The sequence below is a fragment of the Solanum stenotomum genome, chromosome 8, assembly GCF_019186545.1.
Source record: "Solanum stenotomum isolate F172 chromosome 8, ASM1918654v1, whole genome shotgun sequence".
Lineage (NCBI taxonomy): Eukaryota > Viridiplantae > Streptophyta > Magnoliopsida > Solanales > Solanaceae > Solanum > Solanum stenotomum.
The window spans coordinates 2,978,970-3,000,137 of NC_064289.1; the positions used below are offsets into that span (position 1 = coordinate 2,978,970).

The 21,168-nt window shown below is 34.6% G+C and overlaps 2 protein-coding genes, 2 non-coding genes and 1 pseudogene across 4 annotated transcripts; 3 read left to right on the forward strand and 2 right to left on the reverse strand.

Moving 5' to 3' along the window:
• The first annotated feature begins 1,841 nt into the window (after positions 1-1,841).
• Positions 1,842-10,338, forward strand: LOC125872344 (uncharacterized). Its single transcript, XM_049553061.1, has 2 exons — positions 1,842-2,191; positions 9,719-10,338. The coding sequence occupies exons 1-2, from the start codon at positions 1,883-1,885 to the stop codon at positions 10,169-10,171; spliced, it is 762 nt and encodes a 253-aa protein (XP_049409018.1). The 5' UTR covers positions 1,842-1,882; the 3' UTR covers positions 10,172-10,338.
• Positions 2,775-3,750, reverse strand: LOC125874714 (protein yippee-like At3g08990). Its single transcript, XM_049555721.1, has 5 exons — positions 3,652-3,750; positions 3,359-3,390; positions 3,146-3,257; positions 3,020-3,075; positions 2,775-2,928 (listed from the first exon to the last, which is right to left on the reverse strand). The coding sequence occupies exons 1-5, from the start codon at positions 3,748-3,750 to the stop codon at positions 2,775-2,777; spliced, it is 453 nt and encodes a 150-aa protein (XP_049411678.1).
• An 870-nt stretch (positions 10,339-11,208) lies between the features above and the next one.
• LOC125872346 (uncharacterized) lies at positions 11,209-18,530 on the reverse strand (annotated as a pseudogene).
• On the forward strand, positions 15,421-15,494 carry TRNAV-AAC (transfer RNA valine (anticodon AAC)). The gene has a single exon. It is a non-coding gene; the product is annotated as a tRNA-Val (tRNA).
• Positions 18,531-20,572: 2,042 nt separating the features above from the next.
• Positions 20,573-20,646, forward strand: TRNAV-AAC (transfer RNA valine (anticodon AAC)). Its single transcript has one exon. It is a non-coding gene; the product is annotated as a tRNA-Val (tRNA).
• The last annotated feature ends 522 nt before the right edge of the window (positions 20,647-21,168 follow it).

Below are 21,168 nucleotides of genomic sequence, written 5' to 3' on the forward strand. Positions count from 1 at the left end.
TCATCACCATAAGCGTCAACTATCCTCCAATTACTATCAATAATCACCACTGCGATGCCATTAGCCACCAATATATATCACACGATATTACTATATACATTGCACGATCATCAATTATCACCATCGTCCACCAATCACTATCGTTGGGTCATTCCTCTATCACCATTAGCTACAACTTATAAGTTATAATTACCAGTCCGTCACCATCAATCTATACCATCATTCTAATCAACACCCAAAATCAAACATCAACCATCATATACATTTTTAAAACACATTATTGATATAGCTACGTATATGTCTAATATAAATAAAAGACAGGTTATATATTCAAATATTAAGAAATCAAATAATTTTAGTTTATTTTAAGGGAAAAGGGACGAATTTACCCCCGAACTTTAATAATTGGTATGCCTATGCCCTCCGTTATACTTTGCGTCCACATAAGCCCCTGCCGTTCAATTATCGGTACACACATGCCCCTCTCACTAATGTCCCCTCATTTTGGACACGTGTCTTAATCCTAATCAATTACCATTTTAACCATTCTTTTTAACCCATATACTAAAAACCCGCCCCATAAACCCAATACCTACCCAATCTCTTTTGCTGCCAACCTCTCCATTATTTTGAATCAAATTAGAATGCTCCTTATGAACAACAAAATGCAACTACATAGACCCTAATACAGATGCCATAGAAGGAAACCCCCAAACAGGGAATGTTGCTCCTGAAGTTAGATAGAAAATTATAAAAGCAAAAGTAGGTAGGTAGCTAGCTCACCATCTGATCTCTGTTTCCGAGTACGTGGACGGGGCTGGAACTGGACAGGGATATAGAGATTTGGGGCAACTCTTTCTCTTAAACTGCACCTTTTACCAGAAAGTTCATTAACAGACCCAACTTTCCTCTTATCATCTTGCATGTAACTATCATCAACACTGATTCTTTTGCACAAAATTTTTGTAAACCCAGGTGGAATTTCTATTGTTTTTGACATTGATATTGTTGATTAGCTTCCTTCTACTGCTTAAAAGGGGATCTTCAAATACATGAAAAATTAGCTCAATTTTGAAGAGGAAGAAGTTCAAGAGAGATTAAAAATGGTGGAAAAATGGAGCTAATGATTAAAAGAAAAAGGTTAATGGTGGAATTTTCTTATAGTAAAATTAGCTCAATTGGGTTTATGGGACGGATTTTTAGTATATGGGTTAAAAAGAATGGTCAAACGGGTAATTGATTAGGATTAAGACACGTGTCCAAAATGAGGGGGCCGTTAGTGAGAGGGCATGTGTGTACCGATAATTGGACGGCAGGGGCTTATGTGGACGCAAAGTATAACGGAGGGCATAGGCGTACCATTTATTAAAGTTCGGGGGTAAATTCGTCCCTTTACCCTTATTTTAATATTCAAAACTTAATACTATTTAAATTTAGATATTCTAATTTTAATACACATCTAATAAAATCAATGAGGACTAAATAAATAATTTGAGACTATCTGTTCTTTATTTGGCGGCCCACAAATAATTTAGTCAGAAGATTAAATTCTCGTAAGTCGTAACCCTCTCTTTTCTCTCACTGAAAAAGCACAATCCGCGTCCAAACACAAAGAAGCACTACACACCGTAGATCTCACTTCGAATCAATGGCTTATATTCAGTTTCCGCAATTCACATGGATCGACATTCTTATCCGTCCGATTATTAAGTAAATTTCCCAAAATTAAGCGGCCATGATTTTAAGCCCGATTCATTTCAAACCGCCCACGAAATCCAGGACGCCCAAATTCACCAACTATAAATAGCCACCACCATCCACATCATGTCTCATCAGCAAAATTACATCAAAATTCAGAACCCTAGAAAATTTCTCTGTGAAAATGTCTGGTCGTGGAAAGGGAGGCAAGGGATTGGGAAAGGGAGGAGCCAAGAGGCACAGGAAGGTTCTAAGAGACAACATCCAAGGTATCACTAAGCCAGCTATTCGCAGGCTTGCTCGTAGGGGTGGTGTGAAGCGTATCTCTGGTCTCATCTATGAGGAGACCCGTGGAGTGTTGAAGATCTTTTTGGAGAACGTGATTCGTGATTCTGTCACCTACACTGAGCACGCCAGGAGGAAGACTGTCACTGCTATGGATGTTGTCTATGCTTTGAAGAGACAGGGAAGGACTCTCTATGGATTTGGAGGTTAGATTGGGGGTTGTATGTTGGTAGTAAATGTAGGTTTTAGTTTGCAATTGCGTTTATGCCTGTGTTGGATATCTGTAGTGATGTTCTCATGCTCTAGAACTTGTAATTTCTCATTACAGTATCAATGAATAGATTTCAGTTTCTAGTGATTACATTGGTTCGTCTTTTAGCTGTTGATTATTTCTTCTTAATTGATTCATCCTAGTGAATATTTATTGTGCAATTCTTCTGAAGCAAAACCATTACACGTGAAAGTAAGAAAATCCTCGAAATTTAATGAGAATTGGAGTAAGAGAGACGAAATGTGAGATCTGATGGTATTCGATTGTTAAGCAGAGAGAAGACTCATTACATACAACAGAGTCCATTTTCATCTATTCTCGACATCATTGCCAAAATGCTTAAACTCTATCTAGCTGGTTCTGCATTTTGATCAACATTTTCAGTTGGTTGTCAATGTCTGAATTTTCTTCAATAGTTGGTTCATAGGTTTGGATTTAGATCAGGATTAGCTATTCCTTCAGCCAGCAGATCTACATCTTCATTAGCGCCTCCTTTTTCATCATTTTTCTCATTAGTGCCTCATTGTTCATCATTTCGCTCATTAGTGCCTCCTCCTTGTTCATCATTTTGATCATTAGCGCCTCCTTGTTCATCAGCATCTCCATCTTGCACATTAGCGCCTGCAGCCTGTTCATTAACACCTCCATCTTGATTAGTAAGACCAACCTTGTGTCTGCCACAAATTACTCATTTGTTAGAACATCTTACAAGTCACACCACATATGTGTAGAGTCTTATTTACAAATTTGTAATTAGAAACTTACAAGCTTATAAAGAATACTCCTTCTCTAATATAACTGCAAGGTTTGTCGATTGCAATCTGGAGAAATCATAAATTCTGTAAGAAAAAAAATTAAAAAAGAAGAACAAGATTGTCCTCTGGTACTTACAAGTTTCCGCCCTAGCAGGTTTCCACATTTAATACAGTAAGTGTCGGCTACGGTTCTGCCATTTTTTTCTACTTGATGATATCGCTTGTCCTCTGGTACTTCAACATTAAAGCTGCATATATAAAGGTTTGTAACGTATATGTATATGCCTCAAGACTGCAGAAAAATGTTTAAGTTCGTCTGTAAAACCCAATTTCCAAACATGAGACTTACGCAGTATAAAAGATGAATGATTCATCGCCTATCTGCAAAATATACAAAACAATGAGCATAGTAAGTGATTAGTCAAGAATATAACAGAGTGCTGAATTCATGATACAAATAGCTGTCAAAATTGAGGATTGAATACTACATGTCCTCTTTATGAAATGAAGCGCAATTTTATCAGAAGAGAATTCGGAACAGTTGAGAAAAATTAATGCATATACTTCTTGCACAGATGACAAACATTTGGTATGTTAATAACAAATTGCAAGAAATGATGCAGTGAGAGTGAGAATCCATACATTAGTAAAAAGGTGATCCCTGATGAATCCAACTCGAGTTTTGCAGCTACGACAATGGATGCAATCATCCTCGTAGTGAAGTATAAAGGGCCTTCCCATTGTTGAATGAAGAACCAACTCCTAATAGATATGTTACAGAAACAAATATCACAGGTGAATTGCTGAATTATGAATGGGGAAAAGACTAACTGATTATGAATGTAAAGAGAACAGAGATGATGGAAAATGAGAATTCAAGAAAGTAGAAAAATGGCTGGTGATTAATACTTCTAAAAATTAGTTCTTGATTCTTGAATGAATCAAGTTGAGAAGAGTTATATATATCTTTACCGTTAACTGAGATATTAGGAAAATTTCTTTTTTCTCCTCTTTTCTTTTAAAGATGGGAAGTACAGGTCTTCATACGTGACTGGATTGGTTTAATTTCAGCAACAAAAAATGGGTTATATTTACCTCTCTACTACAAAAAAAAAAAGAAGCTTTGTTTGTTCTCTGTCATACTTCTTGAACAAAATATACCCCTATAGTTGTATTTTAGGGTTATATTTACACTTCACCCATTAAAACTTTGTTTTCAGCTTTAAAAAGTCATATGTATCTCTTATTAAACGAATAATATAAGGGAACGTAGTCTTTGATGGACTTGAATGTTGCACTTGATCTTAGTCAATAATTAAGCTAAAATGTACAACAAGGAGTGTTTGCTCATAAGAGTATGACACTCATGTTCTTGTTATACTAGTATTTCATTTTATATTTCTTTCACCTTTTTTGGTTTTTGCTCAATTCATTCTTTTTTTTTCTTCCCACTGTATACAATTTTCGGAAAAGGGTAAAAAATGTTCTTTCATATATTAGAAATGGTCGAATTTGCCCATCCTTCCAACTTTTTGATCAAATATGCCCATAGCATATTAGAAATAGTCCTCTCAGAAATCAAGTTTCCACATCTTCTTGTCTTAGTAATATTAATGTATTTCAATTGGATTTACAAAATGAACTTTTAATCCAGACCAAGAACAGGATATGTATTTTAGATTCATTATTAGACATCTGTTCAACTTAGAAGATTTCTTTAGATCACACATTTGCCATAACATTCAGATTGACAGAACTCGAAAGCAGTAAATATGCTCCAAATATTGCAGATTTATAGATTTCAAATGAAACGGATACCAAGCCTTGCATATTACTACAAAATGAAAATATTGTTTTTACCTTTTCTATAATATTTGCCCCATGCTGAACCCTTAGATGCAGAAAGCAATTGAAATGAACAAAAAAAGTGAACTATGTTATCTGGCTCATAACTTCAGGATAAGAGTAAAAGCCATTGAATCCACCATTCTCAGCGTATCTGTTAAAATCTAACTTCACCACATACTCACATCAAGAAATAAGCAGCATATAGAGAGCGGTAGTATCAGAGCTAAAACAAGTAAAACGTTCAGTGTCAATTGCTTTGTTCCAACCTGAAGTAATAATAATATGTACTGTAATCCCAAAATCAAAAAGAGAAAAAAGAATATCACACAATTAGGCATTAGCATTTTGTAAAGTATGAACTCTAATTCAGACAGTGTATATCTTTCTGCATTTTGATCAGCATGAGTAGGCTATCAATGACTGCATATTCATCAACATTGTCTATTCCATCAGCCAGTTGATCGACATCTTCATTCGTTTCACTGGACGGCCTCGATTTTGACCATGATTCTGTTCATTAGTGTCTCCGTCTTGCTCATTAGAGCCTCCATCTTGATCAGCATTAGCACCTCCATCTTGCTCAACATTTTGATCATTATCGCCTAAATCTCGTTTATTAGGAACCTGTTCCTTAGCATCTCCATGTTGCTCAGCATTTTGATCATTAGCACCTAAATCTTGTTCATCAGTATTCTGTTCATTAGCGTCTCCTTCTTGTTTAGCATTTTGATCATTAGCACCTAAATCTTGTTCATAAGGAACCTGTTCATTAGTGTCTCCATCTTGTTTAGCATTTTGATCATTAGCACCTAAATCTTGTTCATAAGGAGCCTGTTGATTTACGCCTTTAGCTTGATCAGCATTTTGCTCATTAGTGCCTCCATCTTGATCATGATCCTGTTCATTAGTGTCTCCATCTTGATCAGCATTTTGATCATTAGCGCCTAAGTTTTGTTCATTAGGAATCTGTTCATTTGCACCTCCTTCTTGAACATTAGGAGCCTGTTCATTAGCAACTCCAAAGACAGTATCACGCAACGTTTCACCACTCTGGTAAATAAGCAGCTCCCTGCCACAAAATACTCATTTGAATCCAAAACACCTTACAAGTCATACTGCATATATACGCGCATGTACAGGCAGTCTCAATTTGCGAATTTGTAATTAGAAACTTACAATTTCATAAAGGATCTTCCTACTACAAAATACTCAGACTGTTGGGTAGTCTCAACCTGAAGAAATCATAATTTCTGTATTTTATGAAATATAGAACAACCAAATCAAATGCATTTTAATGTTAGTATCTTACAAGTTGCCAGCCAAGCCGCATTCGACATTGGACACAGTAAATATTGAGTAGGCTATTTCCCTCTAGTTGTTCTAGATAACCTTGGTAGTTAATTGGTACAACATAATGAAGCCTGCATATAATACACAGACCTCAGAAAAAAGCTTAGGCAAATCACAATCTCATGAAATACCCAATTTTTAAAATCCTGAGACTTACAATCTATTAATGTACCCTCCATACATTAAGTCATCCGCCTGCAACGTGTACAAGACAAGAACATGACCATGAAATATAACAGAATTAAGGGTTGACAAGCAAATTGAAGCAGGGAGAATTGTTACATTAGGAATGAAATCCTCGATGTATGCAACTCGAGTTTCGCATAAACAGCAAAGTATGCAATCACGTATGTTGATTAGATGATCAGAAACTCCAAAACGGGACATGGTGGATCAACCTGTTACAGAACAAAGTCCAAGAGAAATATGAACTGCAACCTGAATGAATAAATGGAAATAAAGACTTAACTGATTATGAATGTGGAGATATTAACAAGTCTTATATGTAAACTGCAACTCCTTATTTTCTGCAATTAGGATAGCTTTTGTTTTGTATTCAAACTCTATTACCTCTTCTTTTACCCGTCCTGAGGTTCAGATTCCTCTTCTACAACTCATCTCTCCATCATTCATTCCAACTCCCAAACAATTGCCCTTTCGATAAAACTTGATTGGGAAAATTATTACCTTTGGCAATCTACTGTCTTTGACGCCTTTGATTTGGAGGCTTATCTTGATTGAACTAATATTCCATCTGCCACTATCTTAGCCACTACTCCGGCACATCTGAATCCACACCAAATCCGGACTTCACGGCTTGGAAAAAGAGGGACAAAATCCTTCTTCTTTGGCTACCACTCATGAAGCTTGGCCACATCTTTCCAACCTCTAATTTCCATCTCAATCTCGAGCCCGAGTCACCAACTCCAAACCACCACAAAGGGCTCTTCCACCATTATAGACTATGTTGACAAGAAATGTACTATATCACATAGTTTAGCTCTTGCTGACGAAGACTCACTTCTTGGCTTAACAAGAAACGAAGAAACTTGTTGAGGAAACCAAACTCCTCCAACTTCAAGCCAATGTCATATCTCGCCAATACTCCAACTGCTCCCCAATCACGGGAAATCTCAATCAACAAAGTTTCACCACCTCTCAAAAATCCTCCAGTAGCCCAAACAACAACAATCCCTCTCGTTTTTCTAGTAGATCATCTCCTCGCGTTATTTGTCAAATATGTGAGAAACCCAACCACGATGCCCGTAATTGCTACAACTTCAACAACATGGAATCCACCTAATCGTTCCTCTTACCGTTCACAAGCCAATATGGTCACTCCCTCCGCCCAAAGTAGATAATATTACACCATGTAAAGAGTATTATTGAACTATTCTAGCCCAACAATTAGTATTAAAACTATGGTTTAGTTAGACTAGCAAAAAGATGGTATCGGAGTAATGATATGGATTCTAACTTAGGACCTTTGCACGTCTACTTGTTGATTTGCTGTTTTTACCCAAAACTTCAAAGACACATGCGCAAAAAAAAAACTAGTGGGCTATGGTGGCCACATATACTCAATTGCTATATGTGACACACATTGGGCGGCTCAACTGTATTAGTGGACTAAAATAAAAATCAAACGAGGCCTTAAACTTAAATTGTTAATAACTTTTATATAATTAATTTCTTCTAGTTTTCAGTTTGATAATATAACTATTCTTATTTTAAAATATTTTTCATGCGATATAATACTCCAAATATGTCAATTTTTTTCTAATAATTCCTTCATTTTTCATGAAAAGTTTACTTTTTCTACAAATAGTATTCAATGTTAAAATAATAATAACTTATAACCTATTATTATTAAAAATGAGGCCCCTTAAGTTTTATTTTTTCTAATAATTCCTTCATTTTTCATGAAAAGTTTACCTTTTCTACAAATAGTATGCAATATTTGTTAAAAAAATAATAACTTATAACCTATTATTATTAAAAATGAGGCCCCTTAAATTTGGGGCCTAAGACACTCAATAGCAGACTCAGGATTGTTATTAAGGGGTGTCAATAATTTAATAAAAAATATAATTGTGAGGCTAGAACCCACAGCCTCAAAGAATTGTCACAACACTCTAACTGTTGGACTAGATATTTAGTTTGTGTCAAGAGGTATTAATATTTATATATGTATTTACTAAATCAAAATTTAACTTCTATATACAATACAATTCTCCGACGAAACGGTATCAAGCGACACCCCTTGGGTGAAGGTAGGTACGCCCCTTAAGGCACTTGTCTTTTTTTTTAACTTTGTCGAGCCACCCCCTGGTGACACTTAGACCATGAATAGTAATGTACCATGTGGAACTTTATTCAAGGAGGATATTATTAGATGTGTGAATCAAGTCCACATTATTAGCTATAAATAAAAGCAAGTTAATTACTTATAAAGTGTTATTTATTTTTGACTTTTTGAAGAAAAAAATACCGACTTAGATTAAGAGCTTGTTTGATATTACTGTTGAGAATCCACAACACTTATTTTTAGTAAAGCACTTTTTCTGAAAAAGTAGGTATTTGACAAATCTGTAAAAATGCTTTTAAATAGTAGCAAAAGTTTTTTTGCTGTTCGGAAGAAGCTAAAAATTTCTGCTTCTTAATTTTATTTTTCAAGACTAAAAAGTAATTACCAATTACTTAATTAACACATCTCATATGTTTGATCAAGTTTCATTTAATAATTTTATTTTTTATTTTTATATAATAAATTTTATATTTTATTTTCCATTTGTGTATTATTATTTTATTTATTATTTTACGCATTATTTTACAAAATCAAAAAACATGAAAAAGGTAACAACAATATTTTTGTAAGATTAGGAAAAAAGAAAAAAAATAACAATTAAAGATTTCTACCCTTCAAAAAAATGTATAATATTGATTGTTTGAATATGAACATTTTATTTTAATAAAAACAAAAAAATAATTTAATTTTTTGTAATAGATGTTTAAACTAGTTTCTTTTTATAAAATAATCTTAATATTAAAATTACATTAATACTTGCCCTTAATCGTAATTTGATTCTCAAAAGTACTTTTAAAAAAAATTTAGCCAAACACAATTTATTTATAAAAAACACTTTTCAAATGAATTAGCCAAATACAAATTGTTTTATCTCAAAAACACTTTTCTGAAAAACTATTTTTGAATAGTGCCTGTTAAAATAACCAACGTTTAGCAGAAATGCCAAACAAACTCTTAACTGACAATATCACAAGAATTAAAATCTAGGTAGTAACGAACTAGGAAAGTTAAGTCTTTTTTTTTTCCACAAAAAATTGACTTTGCTACCATTAGTATTAGGTGCGGGAAAGATGTGTTGACATCCCTAGATCTTCTCTCACACGGATTGGATCCCCTTCCAATCAACGGTTGATATTCAGCTTCTACCATTCACGTGGATCACCATTATTATCCGTCGATCACTAAATAATCCCCAAATATTAGCGGCTACGATTTATGCCCCGCCACATTTCGAACCCGCCAACCAACTATAAATACCCACTACCATCCACCTCATTCTCATCAGTAATTACATCCCAATTCAAAACCCTAGAAACTTCATCTTCTTCAAATTTCTCTGTGAAAATGTCTGGTCGTGGAAAGGGAGGCAAGGGATTGGGAAAGGGAGGAGCCAAGAGGCACAGGAAGGTTCTAAGAGATAACATCCAAGGTATCACTAAGCCAGCTATTCGCAGGCTTGCTCGTAGGGGTGGTGTGAAGCGTATCTCCGGTCTGATCTATGAGGAGACCCGTGGAGTATTGAAGATCTTTTTGGAGAATGTGATTCGTGACTCTGTCACCTACACCGAGCATGCCAGGAGGAAGACTGTTACTGCGATGGATGTTGTCTATGCTTTGAAGAGACAGGGAAGGACTCTCTATGGATTTGGCGGTTAGATTCTGGAGTTTGGTTGGTGTAATGGTAGTAACTGTAGGTTTAGTTTACATTGCGTTTGTGGCTGGTGTAGCTGTGGATTTTAATTCTCTGTAGCTTCTTTTTGGGTCTTGTTGTTAAGCTCTATATTTTGTTAATATTCAAGGAATCAAGTTCACCTTTCCAGAAATTACATTGTGTATTTGCAGCTAATTACCTTTTTTCTTGATGGTGGATGTTGAATGCTTACTTGCTGCACAATTGGGCGTGTTAATTTTCAGTTTCTTGCTCATGATGAGTTGTTCTTCAAACAGGGTTGCTTATGTTGTGTAATGAAGTTAATTTTCTGAGTTGAGCAAGAGATAGCACTAGAGTTTTAACATCTATTTATTCCTAAATCTGATATTTTAGTTAAGTTTATCACTCACATCGCGTTAAGTCTTCATCATGGTTTCAGTCCTTTGAACTGAGTTACAGAAAAAAAAACAGAAATTTTATTGCTAAACTCGAGCGTTTTTGTTGTCATCTCTGGATCTTGACCCCGTTCTTGGTTACTATATACAAGCATAAATGATATCTCATCCTGATGTAAAGATACCATTGGACTTATATAGATTGTTTGGCCAAACTTTTAAAAGCAACTTAATATTTAAAAGCATCATCTTTTTTTGAAATTACTTTTGGTGAGAAACTTTGTGTCAATGAGGCTATTAATCTCAACAGAAGTTCTTAAACAATATAGAAAATGTCAGGAGAATTCGAATAACTAGATCAATTATACTAATAGATATAGCAAAGTAAATTCACATGAGATTGAGGAAGAGAAGTTTTGTGGTTATCACGTTAGTCTAACACACTTGAGTAAAAGTCTGAGGATCATTTCAATAAGAACATCTTGACATCAATTGTATATATCTACGTTGCAATAGCCTCTTGACAAAAAGGAAGAAACGGATTACATCTGTTCAATTTCACAGATTTCCGAAAGACCCTTTCTTAGAAAAAGGGGAGAAAACAGAAATCAAGATGACCTCCTTCTGTGTGGCTTAGCAAATTCCAGTTAACTAGTTGGTCCATCACCCAGTTCATTGGGAGCGCCTCCATCTCAATCAGTAGCATCACCATCTCGATCAGTTTTCTCTGCATCTTGATCAGTTGTGTCTCCATCTTGATCAGCATTTTTCTCATTAGCACCCACATCTTGTTCATTATGAACCTGTTCATTACTGCCTCCATCTTGATCATGATTCTGTTCATTACCGCCTCCTCCACCCTGATTAGCATTTTGACAGATGAAATGCATCAAGAGATTAGTAAAATTGTACTGACTAGTCCCCACATTTTCTTCATTTGTGTCTTTGTCTTGATCAACATTTTGCAAATTAGCGCCCCCTTGTTCATTAGGAGCGTGTTCATTAGTGTCTCCATCTTGATCAACATTTTGTTCATTGGGGTCTCCATCTTGATCTGCATTTTCCTCATCTTGTAGCCCATTTAAATGAAGCAACGGCACATCATTCCATAAACTAAGTTTGTTCCTGCCACAAAATACTCATCTGTATTAACCCTTACAAGTCATACCGCTTATGTGTACACTATCAATTTGCAGATTTGCAATTAGAAACTTACAACTTCATACAGAATCTTCCTTCTCTAACATACATGCTCTGTCGGGTGACTGCAATCTGGAGAAATAAAAAATTCAGTATTTTTCTTTAAAAAGCAACAAAATATTCTTTATCAATATTAGTATCTTACAATTTTCCACCCGATTAACTCTCCACATCCGATACAGTTAGCATTGACTACGGTAGTTCCAAATTGTCCTAGATGAAAATTCTCGTTTTCTGGTACAAGAACATTAAACCTGCATATATATATATATATATATATAAAGGTTTGTAACATATATGTAATCATATGTAATATCAAATTGCATGAAATCATGAGACTTACAGCCTATTAAAGATCCCTCGTGGCCACACCTGCAAAATGTACAAGAAAATGAGCATAATAAGTTGGTACTCTGTCTAGTCATGAAGCATTGATTCTAAAATATTGAAATCAGTAGCAAATTGATCAAATAGAACAATTCAGAAGAAATAATAGTCGTATTGTTACCATCCGAATATAATCGTGTACGCATGCCACTTGATTTCTGCACTTATGACAGTGGATGCTATCATAAAGTGGGATAACATCCTGGTATTCAAGTGAATAGCATCTCACCATTGTTGAATGAAGAAGCAGCAACTAAGAGATGAACTACTCAAAATGAAAATAAGACAGAAGAATGAATTTTATAGAAATGAGAAGAGAGAATGTTGATATATAGAAAAGTCACTTCTTGATTCTTGAATTTACCGTTAATTCTCAATCCATTTTCCCTCCAAAACTATTTTCTTTTTAATTTCTCATACCAGACAAACTTTTACCATTTTCTTTAATTTGGTTTAGGTTGTACATAGAACTGATAAGAGTACGTTAATCCATTTACCATCCTTATCTATGCAATCCGTTAAAAGTTTGACTCATTTATGCCATTTTTGTTTGTGAAATTTGAAAAGGCTCATCCATGCCATTATTTGTTAACTGAAATGGCATAGATGAGCCAAACTTTTAACGGATGACATAGATGTTCCTTTTTTCAAAGTTCGATGGCATATTTGAACCTTTTTCATTTTAAAAGATAATTTAATTAATGACGTGCATGAATCATGACCACGTGTACAAAATGGTTGTGGAAAACCGAAAATATTTTTAGCTTACAAAATAATGGCATGGATGAGTCTTTTCTCAAATGAACTAACTTTGAACCAAGAACAGAGCTTGTAGAAGAGTGTTGATACTTGGATATATAATCAGACTGATGCTCCCCAATTTCGGAAAGCAATGGGTTGTTTCAGGATTTTATCCCCGTAACAATATAAATTTAACCTCATCAGAGAGAAACAGACATCAGAATTCGTATCTGTTAAAATCTTATTAGTCATACACATTTTAATGAAAAACAAACTAGTGTTCACTTTCAAGCAACTACACTTGTTGAAACAAAGATCCAGTGACACACAGAGGCGAATCCAGGATTTCAAGAAAACGGGTGCACCATTGCTTTAGAATTTTGTTTTTTTTTTTTTTAAAAAAACAAGTGTTATTAGTTACTAAAAAAAATTGAAGTGAATTGTGGCTGGCTGGGATTGAACTCAAGACCTTGGTGTTAAAATCTGGCTGTCAAATCGGTGAACCATCCAGCAACTTTAAGAACGGGTTCAACAAGTGTTTATTTAATATGTTCTTCAATAATTATACAAGTAATATATCGAGTTTAGTCGGAGGACCACGGGTTCGGGTGACCCAATTTTTACACATAAATTCGCCACTGGTGACACATGACTTGAATATAGAGAATGGTAGTACCCGAGCTATAAGATGGAAAATGTTCAGTCTCAATTGCTTTTCTCCAAAATGAAGTAATATTAATCCAAAAACCAAAAAAGAAAGCAGAATTCACACAATTATGAATTAATAATTGTCTAGTATGAACTCCAGCGACTTATACTCTAATAAAGAACCTTGCTATCACTAAGTCGAGTACCTGCAATATTTACAAAACAAGAAAATAAGTTGGTTCAGAGCTTAGTCAAGAGATATAACAGAGTAGTGCTTAATTCATGATACATATTGTCTTTATGAATTGTCATCAAAAGATACAACATACTATAGTTTTCTCTAAGCGAATAGAACAATTCAGAAGAAATAAATTGAAAATTTGGAGTATCAAAGAAACACAAATCAATAGCAAGAAATCATACAGAGTGAGAAATCCTTACAGTGGGAATGAAATCAGACATGTAAGACAAATACCAAAGCTGCAAAAATCAATGGAAAAAAAAGAGTTAACTTGTCACCAGACAACAAATGTAACAGAAAGAGTTGGTTGATCAATGAGAATCCAAGAAAACGAAAAATGGGTGGGAATTATAACAGAAAAATCAGTTCTTGGTTCTTGAATTTACCGTTAATTCTGAATACATTTACCCTCCAAATCTATTTTCTTTTTAATTGCTGACTCTAGTCATATTCACTTTTTATTTTGCATCCTTACACACATATGCACCGACTTAAAAATTGTATAGAGAATAAAAAACCAATTATGTTTCCTTTTCCCTCCCTCTCATTTGTATCTTAATAATGTTGTTGTTGTGTGAATTTTGACTAACATTTTAAAATATAATTTTTAATCATATTGATATGAAAAANGAGCCCCTTTTGGGGCGCGCTGGCAGGCGCGACGCGCCAACCCCCTTGCCCAGAAACTCGACTTTTCTCCCCTTTTTCTTCAACTCTAAACCATCCTTACTTCAATAGATCTAACCCCAAACACTAAGGATCATCAATCCCTCAACATACCATAGATTACAACTCAATTACACAACCCAATCATGTCTCACAACCAACAATAACTTCAACAACACAACTAACAACATCAACAACAACTAACAACTTTAACAACAATTCCAATCTTTCCTCAAATCATAAAATGAGCTTGGTGTGTGGGGAAAGGATCAACCCACACTAAGAACTCACATACCTTGAAAGGGATCACCCCCGACGAAAATCCACGTTGATCTTTGACGGAAACTTGTTGATCTCCTCTTTCTCCTCTTCTTCTTCTCCTTCTTCTCTTCTTCTTCTCTTCCTTTTCTCAAGCCCTAGCTTTTACTCTTTTAAAATGGGACAAAAATGATCCAAAGATCAGCCCTATACAACAATATAATCCCAAAAGAATTGGCTAGGGAAAAGACTAAAATGCCCTTAATTTTCCGGACGGATTTCCTGCCACTGCCCAACTTTCAATGGCCATAACTCGCTCATACGAACTCGGAATCGAGCAAACTTGGTGGCGTTGGAAAGGTCATTCCACAAGCTTCACAACCATAACTGGAACTACTCCTAAATCATCCTGAGATGGAAGTTATGACTGCTCAAAGTTGGCCAAAAATTCATTTTTTTTCCACACTTAGCCAAATTTCCAGATATTTAAATCTTTTCCAAAAATGAAAATTTTCAAATTCCAAGCCTCTTCTTAGCTATTTCAAATTGTCAGATGTTACATAGGGGAAGGAGGGAGTACGATTTAACCATGATTAACTAATACATATGTTTGTTGCACTAAATCAAGAGGAACTCTTGGAGCAATGAGTTTGAACAATGGAAACAGTCACTAACCCAATATAATAGATCTAAAGACTGAAGTAGTTTCTATAACGAAGGTTTCGTGGTGTAGTTGGTTATCACGTCAGTCTAACACACTGAAGGTCTCCGGTTCGAGCCCGGGCGAAGCCATTTTTTTGATACATATATTTTGTTTTTTGAAAGTTTTCCTTTATGTGCCAAAAGTGTAGTGATGCTGCAACTTACTTAAGAAGTCAGGATCCTTTTGTTGAGAGAAATAAAGGAAAACTCTACTACCAATCCTCTCAATCAGCAATTTTGTATCAACAGATTAAAAACAAACTAAGCAGCATATACAGAACCTGAGATATCAAACATGTAAAATGTGCAGTGTCAATTGGTTTATTCCAACCTGAAGTAATACAATATGTAGTAGTGTAATCTCAAAACAGATTATGGCACAATTATGACTTAAAGCATTTTGTATAAGCAGAATATCAGAATGAGTAGCCTATCAATGTCTGCATTTTCATCTATTCCATCAGCCAGTTGATCTTATCTTCCTTCGTTTAATTGGCGGGCCTCCATCTTGATCATTAGGACCTTGTTCATTAGTGCCTCCATCTTGATCAGCATTTTGCTCATTAGCGCCCACATCTTAATCAGCATTTTGCTCATTAGCTCCCACATCTTGTTCATGGTTCAGTTCATTACCGCCTCCACCTTGATAAGCATTTTTGTTGATGAAATGTGTCAAGAAATTACGAACATTGAACCGAATAACCCCCACATCTTCTTCATGATTCAGTTCATTACCGCCTCCACCTTGATCAACATTTTGCTCATTAGCGCCCACTTCATGTTCATTAGTGTCTCCATCTTGATCAACATTTTCCTCATTCGTGTCTCCATCTTGATCAGCATTTTCCTCATAAGTGTGTAAATCTTGTACCTTCTTTATACGAAGCAACGGTACATCATTCCATAAACAAAGCTTTTTCCTGCCACAAAATAGTCATACTTCATATAACGTGTACAGACAGTCTCAATTCGCAAATTTGTAATTAGAAACTTACAATATCATTAGGAATTTTCCTTCCCTAATAAGACTGTTCTGCGGGGTTACTTCAATCTGGAGAAATTAAAAAATTCAGTATTTTTTTTTCAAAAAGCAACAAAATCTTCTTGTTCATGAAAACAAATTGCTTCGTATCTTACATATTTCCACCCGAGTGTCACTCCACATTGGACACAGTTAGCCTTGGCAACGGCAGTTCCTAATATTCGTTGATGATATTTCACGTTATCTCGTACAACAACATTAAACCTGCATATATACATATATATGCGTTAATTAGACCACAGAAAAAAGGGTATCCATATCTCAAGTTTGTGAAATCATGATATGAGACTTACACCCTATTAAAGAGCCCTCTTGGCCACTGCAAAATGTACAAGAAAATGAGCATAATAAGTTCAAGAACAGAGTTATAGTGAGAATTAAGCAGCATATTGAAATCAGTAGGAAATAGAAGAATTCAGAAAAAATAATATTTGAATCCTTACCAATCGAATATAATCGTGGGTGCATGCCACTTGATTTCCGCACCTACGACAGTGAATGGTATGATAAAGAGGGATAACATCCTGGAGTTGAACTGAATAGCATATCATATTTGTTGAATGAAGAAGAAGTAACTCAGAAGAGAAGAGATGCACTGCTCAAAATTTAAAAAATGCAGAAGAATGAATTTGGTGGAAATGACAAGAGAGAATGTTGATACATATATATATAGAAAAGTCACTTCTTGATTCTTGAATTTACGGTTAATTCTCAATCCATTTTCCCTCCAAAACTATTAAAGTCATATTTATATTTTCTTTTGCATCCTTACACATATATGCACCTACTTAAAATTGTACAGAGAATAAAGCCAATATGTTTCCTTTTCCCCCCCTCTACTTGCTTAAATTAAAATTAAGAAGAAAAAGGTAAAATCAGAGAGAGATATTAATGGAGGAGTGAAATGTAGGCGATAAAAAATGATTTGAGGAATACTGAAACGAAGGAGTAAACAAAGAAAATCAAACCGAATATGATTGTTTGGTTCAGTATATATAAGAACAATAATTGTGCATATCTACATTGCAATTGTACAGATTTCAGAAGGTTACATATTTGCAATATATTAGACAGCAGAAAACAGAAACCTGTAGTATATATAATATGAGCACTGGCACATTAGTTAATTAGATATTCTAGTACCATTTACTATCAAGCAAAATCTAATTAATCCAGTATTAACTTTTAACCAGTCAATTATACTCAAATGCTTGGCAGATGACTTGTATCAAGAAATATAAAACTAAGCAGCATATAGAAATATGTCCTCCATCTTGATTAGCATTTTTCTCATTAGTGCCCACTTCTTGTTCATTAGCGTCTCCATCTTGATCTGCATTTTCCTCATTAGCTTATAAATTTTGTTCCACAATTGAAGGAAGCAACGGTATATGATTCGAAAAAGTAAGCTTGTCCCTGCCACAAAATACTCATTTGTATTAACCCTTACAGGTCATACAGTCTTAATTTGCAAATTGGTAATTAGAAACTTACAATCTCATACAGTATTTTCCTTCTCTAACATACATGTGCTGTCGGCGGACTCCAATCTGGAGAAATAAAAAATTCAGTGTTATTGTTTAAAAAGCAACAAAATATTCTTGAATATTAGTATCTTACAATTTTCCACCCGATCATCTTTCTACATCGGAGACAGTAAATTTTGGCTACGTTAGTTCCAATTTCTGCTCGATGATAACTCGCGTTGTCTGGTACATGAGCATTAAACGTGCATATAGATAAATGAGTTACACAGCAGAAAAAAAGTGTAAGCATATCTCAAGTTGCTCATACTTACACCCTATTAAAGAGCCCTAGTTCTCCTAGACTGCAAAATGTACAAGACCAGAAAATAAGTTGCTGAGAGTAGTGCTTAATTAATCAGAATTCATGATACAAAATATTGAAATCAGTACGTAGCAATTTCATGAAATATTTTTTCCTAAACCAAGAAATTATGTTAGAATCATTACCATCGGAGCATAATCGTTGAGCCATGCAACTTGTGTTCTGCACTCATTAGTATGACAGTGGATGCTAACATTCGCATCAGTGTTGTGTTCAAGTGAATAGTATCTATTCATTGTTGAAATGAATTTTATGGAAATGACAAGAGAGAATGTTGATATATATTTATATTTGCTCTTAGTTAGTTTTTAGCAAAATAAGTTGTTTAGTTTAACATGAATGGTTGTTTAGTTAGAGTTGTTGAGATATTTCAGATTGTTTTAAATTTCAAATTATGTAGATTCTATGTTTTAAGTTGGCTATTTAAAGTGTTTCAATGCTAATAAAATCATTGAAATCAATAATAAGTATTTCAATCCAAAAAGAGATCTTTTTAACCCTTTTCGCTACCCTATCTTTTTAAAAACCAACCGTTGATACATATCGAAAAGGAAAAATTACGCGGTTAAGCAAACTTATACTACTTAATTACTCATCATAGCTATAGTTTGCTATAATTACCACTCGTGACTAACATTATACATTAATTACGCGGGCTGACTTCGAGTTTGTATAATTAGCCACGTTCGTATATGTATAATTCACCAGAATATACAAATACATATGTATAATATACAATTATCTAACCGATATACATATACAATTTACCTCTCTCCCACTCTCTGCCCTCTCTCGCTCATCTCTCTCCTCCCTCTCCCAATCTCGCTTGCCTCTCTCCTCCCTCTCCCAATCTCGCTTTTCAATATACAAATACAGATGTATAATATACAATTATCTAACCGATATACATATATAATTCACCTCTCTCCCACTCTCTTCCCTCTCTCCCAATCTCGCTCGCTGCTCTCCTCCCTTTCCCAATCTCGCTTGCCTCTCTCCTCCCTCTCCCAATATTGCTCGCCTCTCTCCTGCCTCTCCCAATCTCGCTTTCCATATATACAAATGCATATGTATAATATACAATTATCTAACCGATATACATATATAATTCACCTCTCTCACTCTCTGCCCTCTCTCCCAATCTCGCTCGTCTCTCTCCTCCCTCTCCTAATCTCGCTCGCCTCTGTCCTCCCTCTCCCAATCTCGCTTGCCATATATACAAATATATATATATATATATATATAATATACAATTATCTAACTGATATACATATACAATTCACCTCTCTCCCACTCTTTGCCCTCTCTCGCTCGCCTCTCTCCTCTCTCCCAGTCTCGCTCACCTCTCTCTTCTCTCTCCCAATCTTGCTTGCCTCTCTCCTCCCTATAACATGTAGCTACGAATTGTAATTATTAAACTATAGCTATAAAGAGTAATTAGGCTATTTTTGAGTGGCTATATGTGAAAGTTCCTAATTTTTAAATTTGTTTGGTAAATAGAACTATAGAAGCACTAAGTATTTTTATGTATTGGGCATAAGTTAAATATTATTTTGTGTGTTAGTTTGAAAAAAAAAAGATTGACTTTAAGGGTATAAAAAATAATTAAAATTTATATAAAGATAAAAATTAAAAAATTAAATATTTGAATGATCTGTTTTAAAATTAATTTTTTTATAAACTTTAAATCCTTATTTAAATAAAACGGAAATATAAATAGACCGTTTTATAACTTTCCATTACATTCTAATTCCAACACAAACTCTTAAAACTGATTAAGGAAAAATTAATAAATTAAACAAAATTATATTACAGTTTAACATAATAAAATACAAATATCATTTTAATTTTTTTAATCAAAATTGTACGCAAATTGTATTATCTTGAACTTAACACTTTTTAATAGTTTCAAAATATAGTTAAAATTAGAAAATTTTATATATAGCTAGTGATCAACATGGTAGCAAGATGAGTAGATGATAGTGGTTAAGCAGTAGATTAGGAAATAGTAGAAAAATTTGTGGAGACAATTGCTCCTGATCTCAGTTGTAGTTATTGTTTGTGTGAATTTCGATAGTAAAAATAACTAAATTATTTGTATCAAACAAATGATGTGCGACATACTCTTGAGCCATGATTCATATGTTTGTTGCACCAAATCAAGAGGAAATCTTGGAACAATGAGTTCGAGCCATGGAAATTGAAAGCAGTCAATAACCCTTGTATTATGGTATAATATGTCCAAATAATATTCCTAAAGTAATATCTGATACCTGAAGGTTTCGTGGTGTAGTTGGTTATCACGTCAGTTTAACACACTGAAGGTCTCCAGTTCGAGTCCGGGCGAAGCCATTATTTTTTTATTATATTATTTTCCTTTTATGTATCAAACTGTACTGATGATATGTAATGCAATGCAATGCAATCACAAAACAGAAATGGAAAACAGAGTATCACAGAAATTATGAGTTATAGCATTTTGTATAAGCAGAACATCAGCATGAGTAGGCTATCATTTTCATCATTCAGTTCATTTGAGCACCTCCATCTTCATTAGCATCTCCATCTTGCTCATTAGTGTTGTCATTAACGCCTAAATCTTGTTCAGTAGTGTCTTCATCTTGATCAGCGTTTTCCTCAGTAGAGTCTCCTTCTTGATCAGTAATGTCTTCTTCTTGATCAGTTGTGTCTCCATCTTGATCAGTTGTGTCTCCATCTTGATCAGTTTTTTTTTTTTTTGAAAGTTTTACTTTATGTGCCAAAACTGTAGTGGTGCTGCAACTTACTTAAGAAGTTAGGATCCTCTTGTTGAGACTTGAGAAGCTGACATCTACTGTTGTGGTGAAGGATAACTCTACTACTACGAATTCATGC

What these genes read in the sequence shown, in the direction of transcription:
- LOC125872344 (XM_049553061.1), top strand. Translation starts at nt 1,883, where the DNA reads ATGTCTGGTCGTGGAAAGGGAGGCAAGGGATTGGGAAAGGGAGGAGCC. An exon ending in CTCTCTATGGATTTGGAGGT is followed by an intron (nt 2,192 to 9,718) that starts TAGATTGGGGGT and finishes CCCAAATATTAG; the next exon opens with CGGCTACGATTTATGCCCCG.
- LOC125874714 (XM_049555721.1), bottom strand. Translation starts at nt 3,750, where the DNA reads ATGGGAAGGCCCTTTATACTTCACTACGAGGATGATTGCATCCATTGT. An exon ending in TCATTCATCTTTTATACTGC is followed by an intron (nt 3,258 to 3,358) that starts GTAAGTCTCATG and finishes TTATATATGCAG; the next exon opens with CTTTAATGTTGAAGTACCAG. An exon ending in ACCTGCTAGGGCGGAAACTT is followed by an intron (nt 3,076 to 3,145) that starts GTAAGTACCAGA and finishes TGATTTCTCCAG; the next exon opens with ATTGCAATCGACAAACCTTG.